The sequence below is a fragment of the Capra hircus genome, chromosome 23 (genome assembly GCF_001704415.2).
Source record: "Capra hircus breed San Clemente chromosome 23, ASM170441v1, whole genome shotgun sequence".
Classification (NCBI taxonomy): domain Eukaryota; kingdom Metazoa; phylum Chordata; class Mammalia; order Artiodactyla; family Bovidae; genus Capra; species Capra hircus.
The window spans coordinates 5,092,687-5,115,483 of NC_030830.1; the positions used below are offsets into that span (position 1 = coordinate 5,092,687).

A 22,797-nucleotide genomic window follows, 5' to 3' on the forward strand; every position below is an offset into this window, starting at 1 on the left:
ATCAGGTCAGGCCATTTAGCTAGAAACGCTTCAGCAGACAATAACTTCAAAAGTATTCGTCTACATTTCACAGCAAGGAGCGAGCTAGCTGCATATTCCACACACACAGAATGCATTTCGTACACGAAGGACACTAACAAGGTTTCATCTTAAAAGCCCGTTTTTAGAGAGAGACTGGCAGCCTCATCCCCCACAGGAAAGCCTCCGGCCTCCAGGGCAGGGACCGAACATGCAGCCGCGGCAGAGCAGAGCCGGCGGGGGGCGGACGTACCAGCTGGGCCTGCGTCAGGTACTTCTTCCACCAGAGGTACTTGTGCATGGACGGGAACACGGACAGCCCGTAGTAGGAGTACATGAGGATGTGGATGAAGCTGTTCAGGGTGGGGCCGAAGAAACCTAGGAGAGCACAGGAGGCATTATTGTTCCTCTGGGAGGCAGGACCGGCCGTTCTGTGTCAAGTACTGTTCCTCCCGTCATAACCGCACAAACAACACGGCGCTCACAGAACTCACCCCGATTCCTGTGCCATCACCGCAGGAGTCAACCAGACACCTAGAGAGAGGGACTCACCTGGGACTGGCTGGGACTCTGAAAACCATACAGCTTACTCCCCATTTTGCCACGGCTATGCTGTCTCTGTCCTGACTACCATTTAACCAGGAAACAGAATTTGAGAGAGAACATGTGTTTGCTTTCGCTAAACCTTCCAGCCATTTGGATTGTAGACAGACTGTATGACTGTAGCCTTTGTACATGGCTGAACAGGGCGCTCGAGAGTCAGGGAAAATGTTCTGCCCTTCATAATTAGGTAAATGGAATCTCCCTGGAAGGGACCTAGAACCAGGAGATGCTGCAGAAGGTGAATCGGGGAAGGTCCCGCAGGATGAGAAGAGGCTGAGGTGGGCTGGGGACGTTCCCAGTGGCCGGGAAGCCTCCTGGACTTCTGGGACAAGGAGTGTCTAACACTTTTGGGTACCTGCTGTGCTGAGCTGTGCCGGGGCACCCCCCCATCCCCTGCCGTCACCTCATGACAGGTGCTGTCATCCACGTGGGTGAGTCGTGTTTCAGGAAACTAAGGAGCAAGGGCTAAGTTCTGTGTTGGGTCAACTAAGGGTCAAAGGATTGAAATGCAAGAGGTGAGGAAGTGCACAAGCCCAGGAGTGGGGAAGCAGGGTGTGAGAACGCCAGCGTAGGTGAAGGGCTCCGGACGGGGCGCAGCACAAGGTGAGCGCGACAGGCTGGCCTGGGATCCAGGCGGCTGGTCTGTGATCTGCCAACCCCGGGGAGAGGAGATGGGCTGTGCAGCTGGAGGACCACCTAAATAGCTTTGTCCCCTTGCATATATTACTTTGTAAATTTTGTTTCTTATCTGGAAAATTGGTATAAGTAATTACCACTTAAGGCTGTGATGGGGTTAACTATATAAACTAAAAGGCACTGCGCATATGTGGGTTAATGAATTTAAATTCTCCTGCCTGGTTTACCAGTCCTGGATTAACAGTTTGGATAGATCAATGCAAATCAGTGAATATGACAAGAGGAACAGCACCAGGAATCTAGCAAGTCCTTATACACTGGCTGGAATGACTTGTCAGGGCACTGGATTTATATGAAAGCACAAATAGAGTTTCAGACTACCAGGCAGCACAATATTAGTGATTTTTTTTTTTTTTACCAACCTGAGTTTTCATTTCCGTCAATTAATTTTTAAAAAGTAGTTGATGCTTATAATTTTCATAGTATTCTAGACTGAACAGAAACTATCACACACATAGAATTCCCGTGAATGAAACACAATGTCTTTACACAGTGGTTGAGATCGACTTTTAGATGTTTTCAGTTGAGTTCAGTTCAGTCGCTCAGTCGTGTCCGACTCTTTAGTGGTTTATAAATGAAACTTGATAATCACAAAAAATACCCTTGACAGCTGTCCTTTGGTATTGATTTTAGTCTACATATTGATTACATTATAGTCTATATTCTTAGTAACTAAACTCAAACCGGAGTATGTCAGTCTAGGAGAGGTGGAAAAGGGTCTCTTCTGTCCACTGCACCTGCAGCAAGCTTACTTCACACTGGAGTTTAAACTGACATCTTCATAGTCAGTGTACTGCAGATACCCCTAGTTGTTTTTTTTTTTTTTTTAATATCATCTCTACAAGTTCCTATATCCCAGGACAAAATCATTCTGACCTGAGTTTCACCTGATTTTTCATAGAATACTTTTGAATTCTTGGGTATAAAACAATATCCAATAGAAAAGTACTGTTCTCTCTTGAGCACTGTTTCTCAAACTGCAGGTCAGAACACATCAACTGTGAAAGTCAGTGCAGTGAGAGTTATTAGCTTTTTGAAAAAGTGAGGTCACTTTTTTTCTTTTTTTTTTTTAAAGTGAATCACACAGAGCCAGGCTAAATACTGTTTCATGAAATTTGTTTCATTCAATATGAGTATCCTGGGTTGTAATATAATATAATACTTATTGATGTCTCAGTAAAAAAAAAAAAAAAAAATTGAAAGCCACTGCTCTGGTCGGTCAGAGGGATGTGATTTTAATTTTTCAGAATGGATAAACAAGCCCCCGAAGTTGAAATGACTGCATCTGTACCACAGCTGAGGGGTCGTGACTGGAAGGTGCTGTGTTTCTACCGCTCCAGGGCGTGGGGTAACTCCAGCTGGGACGTGCACTTCTGCCATCAGACGTATGGTGCGTGGAAGAGAAAACACTTTTAAAATTTATCCTAATACTCAAAGATTTTGCCAGGATCAAAGATGAGAAACGAAATGGCCACCAGCAAACATGTGCTTCCCCGTGTGACGGGCAGGAGACCCATTACACAGAACTGACAAACGTTTACTTACTTTGCCCACAAGGTATCCAGTTCAAGACGCACCACCAGATGTTAAACATGGAGGCGTGATGGTAGACGTGAAGAAAGGTGATCTGGCTGGTTTTCTTCCGCAACACAAAGAAAATTGTGTCCAGGAACTCTATTAATTTGGAGAAGTAGTACCACCACAACACCCTGGCTACCTGTACGAGAAGTCAAGCGGGAGGAAGACAGGGTGAGCTGCGACACCGCCCGGGGCCGCCTGCCCCTGCGGGCGCCAGGCCACGCTTCCCCGGCTCACCTGCCCAGCTCTCAGACCAGCAGGAACCATCTCACCCGGTGTCCCTGCTGCCAGCTATTCCGTATTCCCAGCAACCCAGCCCCGTCTGGTGAAAGGAATTATTGTATCTTTCCAAAGTACTGGGGAGGGGGGACCGAAAGTCTGTTCCCTTTCTGTGCTCCACTGTTTTCTTTCCTATCTTTTATTTCTTAAACTTGATCAGTTGTATAGAATTCCTAATAGTATGGATTTGAGTGATTTACTTTTCCTAGTGTTGTTTAAACTTGTTTCTCTATCCGCCACACTTTCTGTAAAGAGCAATGACAGAGGCTTAGCTGGATTCAGGTTTAAGGCTGGGGGTAAGATTACAGTTGACCCTTAACAGCGGGGCAGGGAGGGATAGTCATGGCATGGACCCCCTGCACAGTCCAGCGTCCGTGCATAACTTACAGCCAGCCCTCCGTAGCATGGTTCCTCCGTGTCGGGTTGTACAGCACTTTAGTACTGAAGAAAGTCTGTGTATTAAGTGGACCCGTGTAATTCAAACTCACGTGGTTTAGTGGTCAACTGTACTTCAGGCGTGGGTCTGTGTACTTCCTATGGAATCACATCAAGAGGTACCCAACTTCTGGTTGTCCCACTGACACTAACATCAACAGAGTTCAGGTGTTAACAGCCTGACCTAATCATCGTGAAGCTTCCATTCAACTTTCACCCAGTAGTTTCAGCATTTACAGATGACTGCTGTCTGGACCCATTACCCTTCACTAGAAGCTGCAAAATGGTGCTTTTCAAATTTTTTTTATGCTTATGTGCATGTTTTTGTCTTTATAGAAATAGCTCTTCCTCTTGAGCTATTTGGAAACTTACATAGCAGGTGAGATGTTGTTAGTCACTCAGTCGTGTCCAACTCTGTGACCGCCATAGACCATAGCCCTCCAGGCTCCTCTGTGGGATTTCCCAGGCAAGAATACTGGAGTGGGTTGCCATGCCCTTCTCCAGGGGATGTTCCTGACCCAGGGGATCGAACCTGGGTCTCCTGCATTGCAGGCAGTTTCTTTATTGTTTGAGCCACCAGGGAAGCTCTTCCTCTTTAGCTATTTGGAAACTTACATATGAATGGCAGGATAGATGTTTGATTCTTTTCAATTTTTTTTTTTTTCTAGAATTACTTGGTGTCCTACTAACCTTCAAAAGGTAACAAAGAATTTTTTTTTTTAGTGTCATTTTAAACCCGTTTAGTTTTTATAAATTTAATATGTCAGTGTTCCTTTCGATACTCAAACTGCCCCGCGTTAGCTGTGGGAGTCCCTTTAAGCCGGCCCTTACATCTTCTTGCCGCGACCCCAGCTTCCTGGCTCTGCCACATGATGTCCTGGATTCTTCTCATGTATGTACCTCCCCCCGCCGCCCGCTGAACAGGAATCGGGCAACTCTCTAAAAACACTAAACCCTCCTGTTGGATTATATTTAGAGAGCATGATGTGGGTATCACTGCTGGTTTCTCAGAGACTAACTAGACCTTTCCTGTGAACAGAGCTAAAAAACCACGTTTTAGAAAGAATGTTCATTTTGATATTTCTGATTTAAATCTATGATTACTGAGTCTTGGTTTCTCTTTTCTATGTTTCAAATATCAGTTGTAATGATATTGACATTATTATGTACTTTATCTTAAGCATACCTGTAAGAGTCCCACAAAAAGCAATACCAATATTTTTATTAATAAGAGCAGCGCCCACCCCCCTCCAAATTACTGAATGCCGTTGAGGTCATCTCGCTCAGGGTATGCAGTCAAAACACTGTTTAAAGGCACATGAAAGAATTCCTTGGGTAGTTATGTCAGCAACTAAATATATGGGTAATTATTTTATTTCCAAGATGTGGAGTGAGAGGCTGCCTTGCATTCTTTTTAAATTTGCTTTATAATTATGTGAAAACACCTACTGTTTCTGAAAATTAGACAAGGGACATACAGAGAAGTCCAATTTCCACGTCTGTCTACTCTGCCCTGGTCCCTCCCCTAAAAGGAAACCATCGTGTTTGCTTATGGTTTTAAAAAGAAACAATGGCAGAATAAACTAAAAGCTAAGACACGCATATTCCTATCATTTTCTGCACATGAGGCCCTGTACTATAAGCATGGTCTGTGGGTTGCTGTTTTCACTGAGCTCCATCCTGGAGATGATTCTGTATCGGGACAGAGGTCATCCTCATTCCACTTTGCAAAGGGATCTACTGCGTGGATGTGCCATGGTTTGTCCCATCTGTCCCCCAAGTGAGCACTTGAACTAGGACAGAGACCCCTTCTTATCTAAGCCCAGCCTCCATCCTCATCTCTGGGAGGAGAAATCTTTCTCTCCTTTTCAGTGAGAAACAGTTACTAACAGCTGACTCACCCGGATGTCGGCCTCCCCTGCGCTGGTCAGGTCCTGACACTGTAAGTTGTAGCCTCCTTCCCAACTGGAGAGAATAAGCTGCCAAAGAAACAAAGGAGGAAAAAATCAGTGCAAAAATTTGGACGAAAACTCAACTTCCTATTCATGTTTCTGATTGGCATCTATTCAAGGTTTGACTTCTCCCCGGTATGAGCTTTACTCAATCCTGTTCCCAAACACACATTATCAAAGGACCTAATTTCTTGCTGCTGAACTGGTATCAGTGGTTAAAATCTTTGGTTAATATAGGATTTACTTCTAACCTTCACAGCCACCAAAAACAGAATTTAGCTATCATTTGAGTAACAAAATATTTTCCGTAAGCAATTATCTAATCATATGCTCTACACATAAAATACAGAATTAAATGTAAACAGATGTGAAGAAACTACACTAAAATTTTAGTACTTTATTGGCTTACATAGAAATATTTGTTATTTGATCATCCTAATGTTATGAATTATGTATTTATTACCATTTTCCATGAGAAAACCAGGGCTCACAGACATTCTTAAATCATTTTCTTCACTGTATTTATGCTATGTAGTAATCAGTCATTTGTACGATTATAATTGATACACATCTGTTTTCCCCATTATGCTCAAAAAACAAAGCTCCATAAAGTCTATGCCTCCTTCTTTGCTCATTTTTTGCAACCACAATTCCTTGTCCAATGCCTGGCACAGAGAAAGTGCTCAATGACTATTTGCTTATGATCACCCGACTGTAAGTAGTAGGATGACTGAATTCAGGTCTTGTAATTCCTTGTCTAGTGTTCCCTCTACAACTTAAGGAAATGGACTTTCTTTGTGGGAAATTCTATAAAAGTTTTCTGCCTTCTTTTTCATTGTTACTAACAAACTTGAAATTCTAGACTGTAAGGCCTTTGGCTTTGATTTACATATGATATTATATGTGAAAGCCTATAATTTTCTGTATCTTATCAAAAAGGTGTAAAGGTACCGACTGTTAGAGCACGGAGGGAGGGATGTTAATGAACTCAACACCAAGAACAAGAGATAAACTCGAAGAACACTGAGGATGTTTCAGAACCTTCGTGAGTCTTCCATATCCTCATCTGCTTCTCTTCTAACAAAATCACCCCAGTTAACATCGTGATAAGTATAGATTATCAGGATAAATGAATCCAGGGAAAGTAAGAGAGACTGAATCTTCTTCAGGTCCCAGAGCTTGTTTTCAAATGGGAACCAGTGGGAGGCCCCAGTGGATCCAGGAATATCTAGAAGTGTATGTAAATTTTTTCTGCCTTTTTCAAAATAAAGTTACTTAACTTAGTTCAGAAAGATTAATTAAAAATCTCCATGGTCAGGCTATTGTTCTGCAGCTTGGGGCTCTACCATCTACCGTGTTTATGTAATAGCAACGCCACAGTAGGAAAGAATAGGCCATGCTCTGCTTAGTCAGCTGTCCCTGGGCTGTCCCCTCCCCACCACGCCTCTGCAGAACCATCTGACAGACTGAGTGCTAGAACAAGCAGCCAGGCTGGGGGAGGCTCAGAGTGCCTCACCTCACACCCCTCCTGATGCCCTGGGCGCGCTGGTTTGCAGGAAGCACCCAACCTGCGTGTTGCAGAGGAAGAAACCAGGCTTTCAAATGGGGCTGTCAGCCTTAAGGAGGTGTGGGCCAACTCGCTCCAGAATATGACTAGAATCCACTCCCCATCTCCACTGCCTGAGTCCACGCCACTGGTGTCTGTGACTGTAGCACCATCAAGGCTCCCAAGCAGACCCTCTGCCTCCATGCTTGCCCCAACTCACCGAGTCCATTTTCCATGTTGAAGATCCCATCCCTCCTCCATTAACATCCTCCGATGGCTCTTCCTAAGAACAGCCAAGTTCCTGGTGAGGCCCTGGGTAACCTGCCCCTATCTACCTCATCTCACATCACCAGTCTTCCATCCACTCTCCTTGGCACATTGCTGCTTCTCGTGGTCCTCAAACACCACCCGGAGCTTGGTGCAGCCTCAAGGCCTCCCCAGGTCTTGACCCGCCTGGCCTGCTCTCATCACCGCGTGCAGCTCAGCCATCGCCTCCTCAGAGAGGCCTCCCCAACCCCGCCTGGTCCAGTGCTCCCTCTTGCACTTGGGCCAAGGCTGTGCTCCAGAGCCTAGGACTCGACCTGACACCGTGTAGGGCCTGCAGGGTGTGTTTGCTGGAACAATGTTAGTGGTTTCAGGGCAGCTTCCTGGCCTAAGCATACATCTGGCCTGGGTGTAACAGGTTAGCAAGGTTAAGGTAAGCTACCCCTTGACTAGTCTATAAATACAGCCCGTAGTGTAAGGGGGATGACCTTAAACCCCGAAAGAGGTTACGGTCAGGAGACTAGGAGGCACTCAACCACCAGCAGTGATTTTGAACTGAGAGATGGAAAAGTCTGCGAAGAGAAACAGCAGACGAGTGGGAGCTAAAGCTCACAGTGGAGAATGAGCTCTGTGCGGGGGTTTCTCCCTAACAGAGACAAACCCTGTACATGTATGTGGTGGTGTGGACTTCGTCCTGACTCACAGGACTGACCGTTTCCTGCACTTGCGCTAGTCTGTGAGCTCTTCGAGAACAGAAACCACCTCTGACCTCACTGTGGCTCCTGGGCCGCACCGAGCGGGTGCTCGCTGAGTGCCGGCTGAACAGAACTGACGTCCTGACGCTCACAAGGGAGTGAGGCAGGCCAGATGTCGCGTCTCCCATCTTACAGCTAAGCTGGCTGAGTGAGTCCCCCACGGCCGCAGAGGACGTGGAGAGCCGCCACTGCGCTCGGGTCTCCTGCCTCCAGGCGCCAACAGCTCCAGGCAGGGCTCGCACCATTGACCGAGTGAACCGCAAGGCGGGCCCTGCAGACGCAAGGCCGCTGAGACCCGGCCCAGGAAGAGCACCTCTCCCTGCTGCACAGGGAGGAATAGACCCGTAAATTACTCTCTCGCAAACCCATCCAGTGAACTAAAGTTGACCCAGGAGGGAAACTAAAATAAAAGCTCCCCTTTTAGACGCAGGTGGCGTGATTTTAGAGCTGTCAGGATGGCCTTTCTGATCCCAAGTTCTGCCACACGCACTCTGATGCCTCCAATCCCATAATCAGCGTTTCAGAACAGTCATTTCAGATAATGGTTACTAACCATTACTAGGATGGTGCATATTAATTAAACACAGATTAAAAACTAAGGTGAGAGGGCCTATGTTTCAGACAAGAATTTATTTTCATTCAGAATCCAAGGACCCCAGGAAGGCAGCTATATGTGTGCCACTATTAGTCATTTATAATATTTATGAATGATTTTATCCTAATTTTTCTCCAAAAACACTCTGTTTTAGTTCTCTCTCTCTCGAGGTTTGTTTAAAACTTTAAGATTTTCTCTTGTATTACAGTAAATAATCTTTGGTTGTATAGGCAGGGCCATCGTTACTTGTTCTTTTTCTTGTGAAATTACTCAGGTTTGGCAGATTATAAAGGAATAGGGAAGACATGATGCAATGCGGGCAACTATAGCCAAGCTGGGATGTCACCCCAGGCCTCCGGGAGTTAGTCCTCAGGACACACAGTGGCCCAGAGATGCAAGGAGCATCCTTTAAGGGATGTTATGTTTGCATTTCAGTCACACTAACTGTATTTGATGTTTAATTAAAAAAATACTGTTACTCAATAGCTGTCTATCCTCAGGCAAACCAGTTTAACTTTTCTAAGCTTCAGTATCATAATCTATAAAAGGAGAAAACAATAATACATGATCTTTAAGCCCATTCAGACCTAAACTGTGACTTTAAACTACAAGTAAAGACTAAGGACTAAAGAAATAGGTCTAAATTACAATAAGAAAAATTCAAGTTAGAAACAAAGACTTCCACCCATTTGGAAGGAATAATATCAGGCGCTGGAACAGCTTCTTGAGATATTTAAGATCAGTATTGATAGAAACTGTGGAAAGTTCTGGAATGCCCAACGTAACTGTTTTGCGGACACTTACCTCTGCCAGCATGTATGCGGAGAGAAGTGTGATTCCAAGATTGTACAATGTGAGGACGCCCCTGAGGGAAAGAGCAGGTCTGCTCCTCATGCACCTGTTGCCCAGCCGTATCAGCAGCAGGTATAAGACGGTGAGAGACAAGGTAGGGAGGTAGGAGTCCAGCATGAACCAGCCTCTGACTCGAGCATCTGGAAAGAAACACACAGTGAGAATCCCACAGAGCACCCTGCGTGCTTAGTAAGGAGACGCCGTCTCGCGAGGTGCGTGTGTTGCACCGGGTCCAGCAGGGAACCGTGGGCTGCAGCGTGAGCAAGCTGGATTCGGGTTCCATAAGGAAGAAGAAACCAGTGGGGCTGAAACAGTTAAGGAAGGTTCCATGGCACGAACAGGGCTTAGGCCGAACACTGACAGTGAACAAATAAGAGGTGGGAAGTAACTGTTCTCAGATGTCTAAGTGGCAGAGTTCTGTGTCTACTCTCAGTAAGTAGCAAGCATGTGTGTTACGCTGTCCCATACAATCAGCTCAGAAAGTGCTAGCACCTGCAGGAGGCCATCAGGCAGTTAGCAGCTGAGTCAGGACGTGAATCCAGCTCCTGGGTCACTGCACCTTGCTGCTGCCTCCACGGAGCGGCTCTGGGAGGCGGGACAGAGCACACGTCCATACTGCGCCCTAGCTCCTAACACCCGCACCCCCTAGAGTCAGCTTAGGATCACTGTATAGAAACCAGGAGTGGTTAGAGTCCAGCTGGTCCAAACGGGGCAGCAGGATTACAGGAGGGCGACGGCAAGAGGCTGGAATGAGCCTTGGAGCTGACGGTTCGGAATGGAGAACAGGAAACAAACCAAGGACCGAGATCTGATCGTGGACCAAGAATACGCACAGCCAGGAGGCAAGTGTCCCTTACTCTGGAGAGTGAACGTGTACAAACCTAAAGAAGCTTTTCACGAAGATGGCACCAAAGGTGAAGAAGGAAGCCCCTGCCCCTCCTAAAGCCGAAGCCAAAGCAAAGGCTTTGAGGCCAAGAAAGCTGTGCTGAAAGGCGTCCACAGCCACAAACAAAGACGGGACGTCACCCACCTTCCAGCGGCCCAGAACACTGTGGCTCGAGGCAGCTCACACGTCCTCGGAGAGTGCCCCCAAGAGAAACAGACTGGACCACTGCGCCATCGTCAAGCTCCCCCTCACCACCGAGTCAGCCGTGAAGAAGACAGAAGGCCACACCACACGCGTGTCCACTGCGGGTGTCAAGGCCAACAAGCACCCAATCCAACAGGCTGTGAAGAAGCCCCCTGATGCTGACGTGCTCAAGGTCAACACCCTGATCAGGCCTAACGGAGAGAGAGAAGAAGGCATATGTTTGACCGGCTCCGGACTATGATGCTTGGATGTTACCAACAAAATTGGGATCATCTAAACTGAGAGTTTGGAGAAGGTAATGGCACCCCACTCCAGTACTCTTGCCTGGAAAATCCCACGGACGGAGGAGCCTGGTGGGCTGCAGTCCATAGGGTTGCTAAGAGTCGGACACGACTGAGAGACTTCACTTTAACTTTTCACTTTCCTGCATTGGAGAAGGAAATGGCAACCCACTCCAGTGTTCTTGCCTGGAGAATCTCAGCGACGGGGGAGCCTGGTGGGCTGCCGTCTATGGGGTCACGCAGAGTTGGACACGACTGAAGCAACTTAGCAGCAGCAAACAGAGCTGGACTATAAAGAAAGCTGAGAGCCAAAGAATTGATGCTTTTGAACTGTGGTATTGCGGAAGACTCGAGAGTCCCTTGGACTGCAAGGAGATCCAACCAATCCATCCTAAAGGAAATCAGTCCTGAATATTCATTGGAAGGACTGATGCTGAAGCTGAAACTCCAATACTTTGGCCACCTGATGCAAACAACTGACTCATTTGACAAGACCCTGATGCTGGGAAAGATTGAAGGCAGGAGAAGGGGACGACAGAGGATGAGATGGTTGGATGGCATCACGACTCAATGGACATGAATTTGAGCAAGCTCTGGGAGTTGGTGAGGGACAGGGAAGCCTGGCATGCGTCAGGCCATGGGGTCACAAAGAGTCAAGACACAGTTGAGTGACTGAACTGAACTGAAACTGAGTCCAGCTGGCTAATTCCAAATATAAAAGTTTTCACTATTAAAAAAAAAAAACACAACCTAAAGAAAACACACACAGTAGAACTATAATACAGTCAGTAATTAGAAAATAACTGGAGGCACAAAGTGATTTTTGTTCTCTGTTCTGCTCCTTTTTGTTGTCTACAGAGAGAAAATGGTTTGGCCCAGAATTATGAGAACTGCGCACTGACTCTGATCTCTGTAAACAGAGCTGTCGGAGCTGGATTCTCCCTTTCCGCAATCCCTCTGGTCCCCAGAGCCCCGGTTCCCCTTCTGCTCCCTGCCACCCCACACAGCCCTGGGCTCTCCACACCCCGTCCTGCAGAGCACAGTTTCTATGAGCCAAGTGCCTTCTTGAGCTCTGTGTCATCACTGATGCTGTGAACTTCCCCCATGTGTGACACAGCTGCAAGGTAAGGGGAGCGTTCCTGCAACTAACAAGATACCTTTCGCACAAGGGGCTCTAACCATCTGTCCTGAGGTCTGCACACCGTGCCTCTTCCTAACGTCCACCTCCACATCTAAAGCCCGCGTGTCCTTCAAGGCCCACGTCAAGGGCCTGGCCAATTCCCCCTGTTCTTCCATAACTACAGCTCTTCAGTGTAACAAAGCACTCATCATTTACAGTCTGCATGTTATGGAGACAATGTGTGTGCTAGTTGCTCAGTCGTGTCCAGCTCTTCGTGACTCTATCGTCTGTAGCTTGCCAGGATCCTTTGTTCATGGGATTTCCCAGGCAAGAATACTAGAGTGGGTTCCCTTCTCCAGGGGATCTTCTTGACCCAGGGATCAAACCCAGGTCTCCTGCACTGCAGGCAGATTCTTAACCATCTGAGCCGGCAGGGAAGCCCATGTGGCTGTAGCACTGGTTTTATAATGAACATCTGCTGAGCACTGATTCTGTGCCACACACAGTCCTAAGGCCTTTTATGTGTGTTAACTTAAATTTCTCAAAGCAATCTAATTATATAGGTGATCTTATTTTGAACAGCTGTATAGAGGTGTCACTGACATATACAGAAAACCCTGCATACTCTTTCTTTGTTCAATCTGATGAGTTTGGACACATGCAAACCTCTGTGCTGCCAACACCACAGTCAAGGTGATGGATAGCTCCATCCTACAGGCGGAATTATCTCTGGTTTACAATAGAGAAAAACTGAGTAAAAACAGCTAAATAACTTGCACTAAACCCTACCCTGCCTCTGCTTATGGTATTATGAGTTAAACAGTGTCCCCCAGAAAGGTGTGTTCAGGTCCAAACTCCTGGTGTCTGTAGATGCTGTCTTACTGAGAAACAGGGTCTTTGCAGACACAAACCGGCTAACATAAGGCTGTACTGGGTGAGGTGGGCCCTGCTCAGGGACCTGTGTCCTGATAAGAAGGGGAGGTGCAGGAGAAGGCCACATGGAGACGGAGGCAGAGACAGCGGTGACGGAGCGATGGAGCTCCAGGGCAGCGGCTGGAAAGCCCTGAGTGGGAGGTGTGGACAGAGCGCTCCCAGAGCGCAGGGCAGGCAAGGCTCTGCTGACACCATGTTTCCAGAACAGGGAGAGAATGGACAGCTGTTGTCTTAAGCCGCACAGTCTGTCGGGTTTTTCCTAGGACAGCCCCGGAAACTAACACACGTGGTTGACTTCCGTGCTTTCTGTCTCAGAGGTTCTGGTTTCAGGCTCCAGCCACAGTGTGTACTCTGAGAGGTGAGACTACCTTGTATTTCTACTCAGTCTCACTCATATCTTACAGCTGCTTAGTGTGGAGGTGAAGGAAACAGTCATTCAATGCATGCCAGTCAACAGGTCAGGTCAAGCACGGGAGACAGTGCTAGAGGCTGTCGTTGTAAACAGTGGCCACGGTTGTCAGGGAGGGTCACAACTGCCCTAACCGAAACCCAGGACCAGCACTTACAAATCATCGTTGCTGGGACCTGAGACCTTAACTCTGCAGTGGGGTCAGGTATGTGCCCAGAACAATCTCTCTGGATGGTGCCCACATGGCACGGGTACAGTCGGAAAAGGCTTGGGGACACCTGTCGGTTCCCCAGGGGACTTGCCACACGACTTTAGCCCGGCCACCTCTCAAGGGAGAGGAGGATGCCTGCCAGCTGGGAGGCTCAGCCTCCTGCCACCGTAGACGTCACCTGATCAGCAGTCAACTGTCAACCTCACAGTCTCCTCGCAGCAAAGGGAATTTCCATAAAAATGACCAAAACTGAGCAAACAACTGCAATCCTGTCCTTAACTGCTCCCCGTCCACGTAATTCCAGGTGACAGTGACCTTACTGATGCCAAAGCTCAGTGTGACCTTGGCTCAGACACTGCCTGTTAAGACTCTGGTGTAGACGTCACATGCTGGCTGGTCACCCAGAAGCCCCGCGTCCCCGCTGGAGTGCCATGCCCTTGACACCGCCTGCTACAGCAGTGCTGCAGAGGGCACGCCACACAGAGTGGACTACGGGGGACCAGTATCCCACCCTGCCCACCCTCTGGCATCATCACAAGGAGAAGACGGAAAACAAAACGAAGACCAAGGACAACGTGAATACCCAGATGTATATATTTTAAAGCTCCTTACAATCAGAGTATTAGCTCACTAACACTATGTAAGTAGTCACTCGCTCAGGATAGTTTACGCAGCCTGCGTCTCTGCATGATTCTATTTAAAGATTCTGAGAAACAGAAAAACCTCTTTTCCCTCTCCTCCCAGCCCCTAATGCTGAGGAGACAACTTGTAAATTCTCCAGCTCTGTGAACCAGCAAGGCTCAAGGAAAACAAAGCATGTTCTTGAGACTTTCCTCATTTATTTGCAAAATATATAGTGTCTAATAGGTTCCTAGGACCGTTAAGACACCCTGGAGATACCAGTCATGGGTCCTGTCCTCATGGAAGAAAGAGCTATTAACCAAGTGCATGAAGGAAATAAACAGAAGCTGAAACAGAGCATGATGCGCGGTTTAAGATTCGCTGCTTTCAAGGGCAGATCTCCGCCGTCCTGGTGAGGGAAAGGCTATCTGAGGAGGGGACGGTTAAGTGGCCATCTGACGGTGTAAGGAGCTGACCGCGCTGGGGACCAGCAGCATAGGGATGAATTTTATGCTCAGAGGAAGGAAAAGATGTCTAGAGCATGGGGAGAGTGGACAGCTGGGGCCGCACAGTACAGGGCTGCGTGGTCCAGGAGGAGCTGGGTTTTATCCTGAGGACGCAGGAAAGACCTGATGGGTTTTAAGCTAGAGTCTGCACCAATATGACTTAGGCTTTTGAAGTCTTATTGCAGCTGCCACTGAGCAGACAACGAGGAAGGGCAGCTGCGTCCAGGAGGTCCCCCGTGGTCTGAGTGGGCGGTGATGGATGAACCACCGGGACCCTCAGGATGGCTGGGAGCCGAGCAGCCCAAACCGTGGCTCCGGGCAGGGAAAGCCCAGCGTGTCTAGAGGGAGTCTATCGGACAGGGAGGGGCAGAGAGACCATGTGTGAGGAGGTGGGAGGCGGGTGGAGGAAGAGAGCAGAGGAAGAAGCAGGCTTGGAAGGAAAGGACTGCCACCATGGCAGCCGCGGAGGGACCAGAGGCACGATGGCACTGCACTGTGTTCCTGCCCCGGGGAGAGGCTGGAGGGCAGGAGGCGGGGGCCCTACAAGGGCAGGGTGGGGGTGGGGGGGTGTGTGGGAAGGGCAGCAGGTCTCTCACAGGAGGAGGGGCCCCAGGGGGAGGGGCGGCAGGGAGGAGGGGCAGCAGGTCTCAGGGGGTGGAGGGGCCCCAGGGGGAGGGGTGGCAGCTCTCTCGGGGTAGGCATTGGACTGTTCACAAGACACCTGCAAGGGTGCCATCCTCTTCTCTAACTAGACAGTTCTCACTCACCCCGAGGTCCAAACATATTGTCCAAAAAAGCATTGACTTCATCATCAAAGGCCTTTAGATGCTCCTGAAAAGAAAAAGAAAAAATGCTTTAAGCAGATGCTTCTGGAATCTCTCAAAATGAACCACTGCCAACAACACGGTTGACTGAATCTCCAAGGGTCCTGGCCTCGGGGACTTTGACTGCAGAGATTTGCGGGAGGTGGACCAGAGATGCGGCCTCACCATCACCAGCCTGTAGGGACTGGGAAGGAAACAGTTTCTCTTTCCATTTCTTAGGTAAGAGGAGTCCTGGAGGACAGTTTGGAACCTTCAAACATTCCAGGGTAACTGACCGTCCCATCTCCTTTGAGGATGCTTAGAGAGGTAGAAGCTTCTCCACAAACAACTCCTGCCGTTGCAGTTCCTGGGCTATGTGCAAACCACATGGAAGTCTACACCTGCAGGATGCACGTGATGTCTGCACAAGCCACAGGCCATAGGATGCACGTAATGTCTGTGTGCAAGCCACAGGGACAGTCTACACCCGCGGGACGCACGTAACGTCTGTGCGCAAGCCACGGGGAGTGTCTACACCCGTGGGACGCACGTAACATCTGTGCGCAAGCCACAGGGAGAGTCTACACCCGCGGGACGCACGTAACGTCTATGCACAAGCCACAGGGAAGTCTACACCCGCAGGACGCACGTAACATCTGTGCACAAGCCACAGGAAGAGTCTACACCCGCAGGATGCACATAACATCTGCGCAAGCCACAGGGAAGTCTACACCCGCAGGACGCACGTAATGTCTGTGGGCAAGCCACAGAGAGAGTCTACACCCACAAGACATAACCTAATATTAAAAAAAAACTCAGCTGAACTGTATTTCACAAAGCTAAACGTAAAACCACAAAGACAACTCGTTTTTCAAGGAAGGAAATTAGGTACTATGGCTATTTTTCCCATTGTCTTTATGTTTTGCTTTTCAAAACGTTTTCAGTACATTAGCATCCATTTACTATTACAATAGATAGTGTCACTGCTGCTGCTGCTAAGTCGCTTCAGTCGTCTCCAACTCCATGCGACCCCAGAGATGGCAGCCCACCAGGCTCCCCCGTCCCTGGGATTCTCCAGGCAAGAACACTGGAGTGGGTTGCCATTTCCTTCTCCAATGCATGAAAGTGAAAAGTGAAAGTGAAGTCGCTCAGTCCAACTCTTAGCGACCCCATGGACTGCAGCCCACCAGGCTCCTCCATCCATCAGTTCAGTTCAGTTCAGTTCAGTCACTCGCGACCCGATGAATCGCAGCATGCCAGGCCTCCCTGTCCATCACCAACTCCTGGAGTTCACCCAGACTCACGTCCATCGAGTCAGTGATGCCATCCAGCCATCTCCTCCTTGGTCGTCCCCTTCTCCTGCTGTCCCCAGTCCCTCCCAGCTTCAGGGTCTTTTCCAATGGTCAATTCTTCGCATGAGGTGGCCAAAGTACTGGAGTTTCAGCTTTAGCATCATTCCTTCCAAAGAAATCTCAGGGCTGATCTCCTTCAGAATGGACTGGTTGGATCTCTTTGCAGTCCAAGGGACTCTCAAGACTCTTCTCCAACACCACAGTTCAAAAGCATCAATTCTTTGGCGCTCAGCCTTCTTCACAGTCCAACTCTCACATCCATACATGACCACAGGAAAACCCATAGCCTTGACTAGACGGACTTTAGTCGGCAAAGTAATGTCTCTGCTTTTGAATATGCTATCTAGGTTGGTCATAACTTTCCTTCCAAGGAGTAAGCGTCTTTTAGTTTCATGGCTGCAGTCTCCATCTGCAGTCATTTTGGAGCCCCCCAAAATAAAGTCTGACACTGTTTCCACTGTTTCCCCATCTATTTGCCATGAAGTGATGGGACTGGATGCCATGATCTTTGTTTTCTGAATGTTGAGCTTTAAGCCAACTTTTTCACTCTCCTCTTTCACTTTCATCAAGAGGCTTTTGAGTTCCTCTTCACTTTCTGCCGTAAGGGTGGTGTCATCTGCATGTCTGAGGTGATTGATACTATCCTGGCAATCTGGATTCCAGCTTGTGTTTCTTCCAGTCCAGCGTTTCTCATTATGTACTCTGCACAGAAGTTAAATAAGCAGGGTGACAATATACAGCCTTGACGCACTCCTTTTCCTATTTGGGACCAGTCTGTTGTTCCATGTCCAGTTCTAACTGTTGCTTCCTGACCTGCATACAGATTTCTCAAGAGGCAGGTCAGGTGGTCTGGTATTCCCATCTCTCTCAGAATTTTCCACAAATTAATTTACCCCAAATTAATTACCACCACTTTAGTGGGTTCAGGGTGGGACTGGAGAGTTTCTGCTAAGCATCTGATGGCTGATCAACTGGCTGCTGCCTCCCTTTCACGCTGGAGTGCCATCACACTGCTCAGAATACCTGCTCAGGTATTCCCTTGCCCTGCCGCTAAGGTCTGGAGCACCTCCTCCAGGAAAGGTAGGAAGAGATGAACACTGCACAGTGTTCCTGGGAAAGGGAAATCTGATGAGGATTTCAGGTGAGTGGACTGGCCTCTTGACAGCAAGTGAGTTACCTGGATGGTTGTCAGGAAGTTCATGCAGAACATTCTCCATAATCAACAGCTAGTGTGCAGTCAAACGCATTTTATTCTCAAAGAAAATGTTAAGTGCCAAAGAGGAGAATGGAGTTACTGGCTGGCATCAGAAAAGATACGTGTTGGTGATCAGCCCTTACTGTTGCATCTGTCCCACATTCGTGATATTGATTCGGAGGCAATTTCAAGGAAACGTCGGTCTCTGGGAACCTCAGGCAGCTTGGGGAGGAGGATGAGGATGAAAGACGAGCATTTATTAGCACCCACGACTTGCTGACCGGTGAACTAGGACCTTTATTATTTCACCGTATCTCCATGGAAAGCATACAGACTAAACTGGGCTTCCCTGGGCTCAGTGGTGGAGTCCACCTGCCAGTGCAGGAGACAGGGGTTCGATCCCTGGTCCGGGAAGATCCCACATGCCGCGGACCAACTGAGCCCGTGAGCCACAGCTACCGAGCCCGTGCTCTGCAACGAGAAGATGCCTCAACGAGAAGCCCGTGTGCCACAGCTACAGAGTACCCCCTCCTGCCCCAACCAGGGACAAGTCCACGCGGCAGTGCAGACCCAGCACAGCCGAAAATATATAAATAGATAAATCAGGGGAAAAAAACCTATCTGAACTAAACCAACTTTGGAAGGTTTTAAATAGTGTTTTTATCTTTGGTTTCCATGAGGGACATCCTGGGAGACCTCCAGACTGGGGAAAGGTCAGTTACCTAACATCTCAGGGTGAAACGGTCTTATTTGTGCTGCTGTCCAAATAGGGCAGACCTGTCTAGAGGCCTCTCATTCCCACGCAAAGAAGGTTAACCTCGCTGATGTAGCCACCCTCACGACAAACAACGAAATCTTCTCCATCGCCACATCCACCCACAATGTTTAAACTGTCCCAGTTTGTTTGCTAGCGTTCAAAATCCATCTTCCAGTGTCAGCAGATCTAATACAATGACAAAAGTCACAAGGCTTGTATTACTTCTGTTATCTTTCAGAAATTCAGTCACACTGGAGGAAAACAGGAACAAAAGGAAAGCTAAGAGGAGGAGACAGGAAGAGCGAACAGAATGCAAGGTACTATGAATGAATTCTTTCAGTCATTAGCTTCCTGATTTATTAACCAATTCTCTGGACGTTACCATGTGTCAGCACCATGTTAGATGCTGACATATGAAGTCAAAGGAGGCATGGCCCTTACCGTCACACAGGATAACAGACAAGTCATCAGTAACTAGGGGTCAGTTTCTCAAGTACGATAGGAAGGGTTAACAGCGATGCGCTGTAAGAACCATGCATGAGAAAGGAAATACTATCCAGCCATTAAAAAAGTCCTTGAGTATACTGTTCATAACTACAGGAATGAAAAAGGAAAGAAGGCTGTTCCCAAGGTGGGGGGGAAGTCCTGGGTTTTCCTGGTGCCAAAGAAGGTGGTAAAGAATCCACCTGCCAAGACAGGAGACAGGGGTTTGATCTTTGGTCTAGGAAGACCCCACATGCTGCAAAGCAACTAACAAACCCATGGGCCACAACTCCTGAGCTTGTGCTCTAGAGCCCAGGGGGCCACAGCTACTGAAACCCAGGTGCCCTAGAGCCCACGCTCTGCAACAAGAGAAGCCGCCGCAATGAGAAGCCCAGGCACCGCGACTTGAGAGCCGCCCTGCTCACCACAGCTAGAGAAAAGCTTGCACAGCAACGGAAACCCAGCACAGCCAAGTAGATAAATAGTTAAAAAAATAAACATACTTTACAAAAAGAAAAGAAAAATCCTGCCATTTGTGACAACATGGGTGGACCGTGAGGGCATGATGCTGGGTGAACAAATAAGTCAGAGAAAAAAACAAATACCATATGATCTCACTTATGCACGGAATCTGAAAGAAACAAAACCAAAAAACCAAACTGAGATACAGAGAACAGATCGGTGGTTGCCAGAGGTGGGGGCTGGGAGGTGGCAGAAACGGTGAAGGGGGTCAAAAGGTACAAACTTTCAGTTATTAAAAAAGAATTAAGTCCCAGCGATGCAATGTACAGCATGGTGACTACAGTTAACAATGCTGAACTGACACCACTGTGTGTAAAATAGATGGCTCGTGGGAAGCCGCTACACAGCACAGGACGCTCAGCCCCGTGCTCTGTGATGACCTAGATGAGTGGCTGGGGCAGTGGCGGGGAGGCGAGATGTGTATACTTATGGCTGGTGGCTGGGCTTCCCTGGTGGCTCAGATGATAAAGAATCCCCCTGCAATGCAGGAGACATGGGTTCGAGCCCTGGTCAGGAAGATCCCTGGAGAAGGAAATGGCAGAACCCACTCTAGTATTCTCGCTGGAGAATCCCATGGACAGAGGAGCCTGACAGGCTCCAGTCCATTGGGTCGCAGAGAGTCAGACATGACTGAGCAACAGCAAGCCACTATGGCTGATTCACACTGTTGTGCAACAGAAGCTAATGCAAAACTGTAAAGCAATTATACTCCAATTCACAATAATAACAATATTGAATATTTGAAAGTTGCTAACAGAGTTATCATCACAAGAAAAAAGTGGTCACTGTTCATGTTAACTAGACTTACTGTGGTGTTCACTTTGCAATGTCTATAAATACCAGATCACTATCCTGTACACCCGAAACAAAAGGAAAAACACTAGATTTCACTTAAGTCTCTTATAAAGACAGCCTTCCAGGAAGAGCTGCTGCTTTGTCGAGTTTTGAAGGCTTCCAGGACATCGTCTAGACGAAGAGGAAGGAGCAGCAAACCCACGGAGACGCGACTCAGCTGGGAGATGCTCGTGGCCAGGGCTCCTGGTGATCTTTCTGACAGACAGAAGTAAAGCCAACCAGGGAAGGTCAGAAACCTGGGGACAATTACCTCTTTGGTTCTGGGTTCTTTAAAACAGTTATTGAGAATGCAGTCTAAAAAGACAAGGATGAAATCGCATTGGAAGAATAAATCAGAGTTCCCACCGGGTCAGGAAAAGGTAAGCCAAAGTACAGAGTTGGGGCAGTGTTAGTCACCCAGGATGAACTCTGAGCAAAGGGTGAGAGCAGAGCCTGGGTACCGAGTTCGCAGCTGCACTCCGGGTCCTACGTGTGGAAACGCAGGCGGATGAATGGATAATAGACTGTGATATAGCCTACAAGGAAATACTACTCTGCAACATAAAGGAATGAACTATTGATGCAAACATGTGTGGATGAATCTCAAAATTATGATGTTGCAATAAAGAAGCTAGAGCCCCCTCCCAAAATAAACCAAAACAAATTACACAGCTTCCATTTACATGAAATTCCAGAAAATAAAAAATTATCTGTGTGACACAAAATCAGTGGTTGCCCAGGGTGGCAGGAGAGAGGAGCAGAGCAGCCTTCAAAAATGAGAGGGAAACAGGGAACATTTTCATATCCATGTGTGAGAGAATCTGTAGCAGCAGAACGACACCCCAAGGTGTGCGAAGGGTGTTGTCCTTTAGGAAAAAAATCTAGTGGGAAATGATTCCAAATGGAAAGTAGCATTTACAGAGAAGAATAAAGAGCATCCGAAATGTCTCTACCTGATCACAGAGCCTCAACCCAGAGCCAGCTAACCCCCGCCCACCTGACCACGCCCACTGCCACGCCAGCATTCCCTCCCACACCCCCAGCGTCCCACCCCCGGAGCAGTGCTGGGGGTCACCCAGGTGACATCCTGCACCTGCCCCTTGTCCTACTGCTAGGAGCGACACCACCTGGGGGTGGGGACCCCTCAGAGACCGCCCATCGATATTACATCATCCTTCACTTTCACTCTACCTGAAGTACCACGTCACTCTTTAAGACAGTATAAAAGAAAGTTTGGGGACATCATCATAGATTTCTTTTTCAAAGCTTTCACTGAACACAACTAAAAATCTTCCATGCTCTGATGATCCTGCTCTTGAAACGTGCTTTGATTACAACCAAGGCTTCCCAGGTGGCGCAAGTGGTAAAGGGCCTGCCTGTCAACACAGGAAACTAAGAGACGCACGTTCGATCCCTGGGTTGGGAAAATCCCCTGCAGGACGGCATGGCAACCCACTCCTGTATTCTTGCCTGGAGAATCTCCATGGACAGAGGAACCGGGCAGGCACAGGGTCGCAAAGAGTCAGATACGACTGAGGTGACTGAGCACAGCACCAAGGATTTCACTGCATATTCTACTCTATGAAACTCAAACTTGCTGCATACGGTGAGTTTGTAACTGTATACTGGTTACGTGACCATAAGTTTCACAGGCAGTTTAGTAATTTCCTGTCTCCACAAACCCGTCAGACAGCATCTGCACCGTGGAAACAGAAATAACATCACTTTTCCTTATATTTGTTTTATCTGAATACAATATTCTGAAAGCGGCCTACTGAGAGAAGACTGCAGAGAAACTGGTGGCCCCTTTTGATCAGGATGCTGTATTTCTATTAAAGTATCAGAAGACTGCACTCACACTCACACCAGTTAGTTACTGTCCACAAACATTTCCAGGTACGTCTCATGTTGTGTGTGTGCACGCTCAAGTCGCGTCCGATTCTCTGCGACTCCATGGACTGTAGCCCGCCAGGCTCCTCTGTCCATGGGATTTTAAAGGCAAGAGTACTAGAGCAGGTTGCCATTATGGTGCTGCTGCTGCTGCCAAGTCGCTTCAGTCGTGTCCGACTCTTAGCGACCCCATGGACTGCAGCCCACCAGGCTCCTC

General features: G+C 48.0%; 1 protein-coding gene and 1 pseudogene across 1 annotated transcript in view; one reads left to right on the forward strand and one right to left on the reverse strand.

Annotated features, from left to right (window-relative positions):
• Positions 1-22,797, reverse strand: part of ELOVL2 (ELOVL fatty acid elongase 2) — a 48,156-nt gene that overhangs the window by 2,390 nt on the left and 22,969 nt on the right. Inside the window, exons 2-6 of the mRNA XM_018039308.1 lie at positions 15,512-15,575; positions 9,526-9,713; positions 5,511-5,588; positions 2,863-3,034; positions 272-396 (exon numbers count right to left, since the gene is read on the reverse strand). Of these exons, the coding sequence (XP_017894797.1) occupies positions 272-396; positions 2,863-3,034; positions 5,511-5,588; positions 9,526-9,713; positions 15,512-15,575 (627 nt within the window). The remainder of the gene's footprint in view (positions 1-271; positions 397-2,862; positions 3,035-5,510; positions 5,589-9,525; positions 9,714-15,511; positions 15,576-22,797) is intronic.
• LOC108633552 lies at positions 10,476-10,940 on the forward strand (annotated as a pseudogene).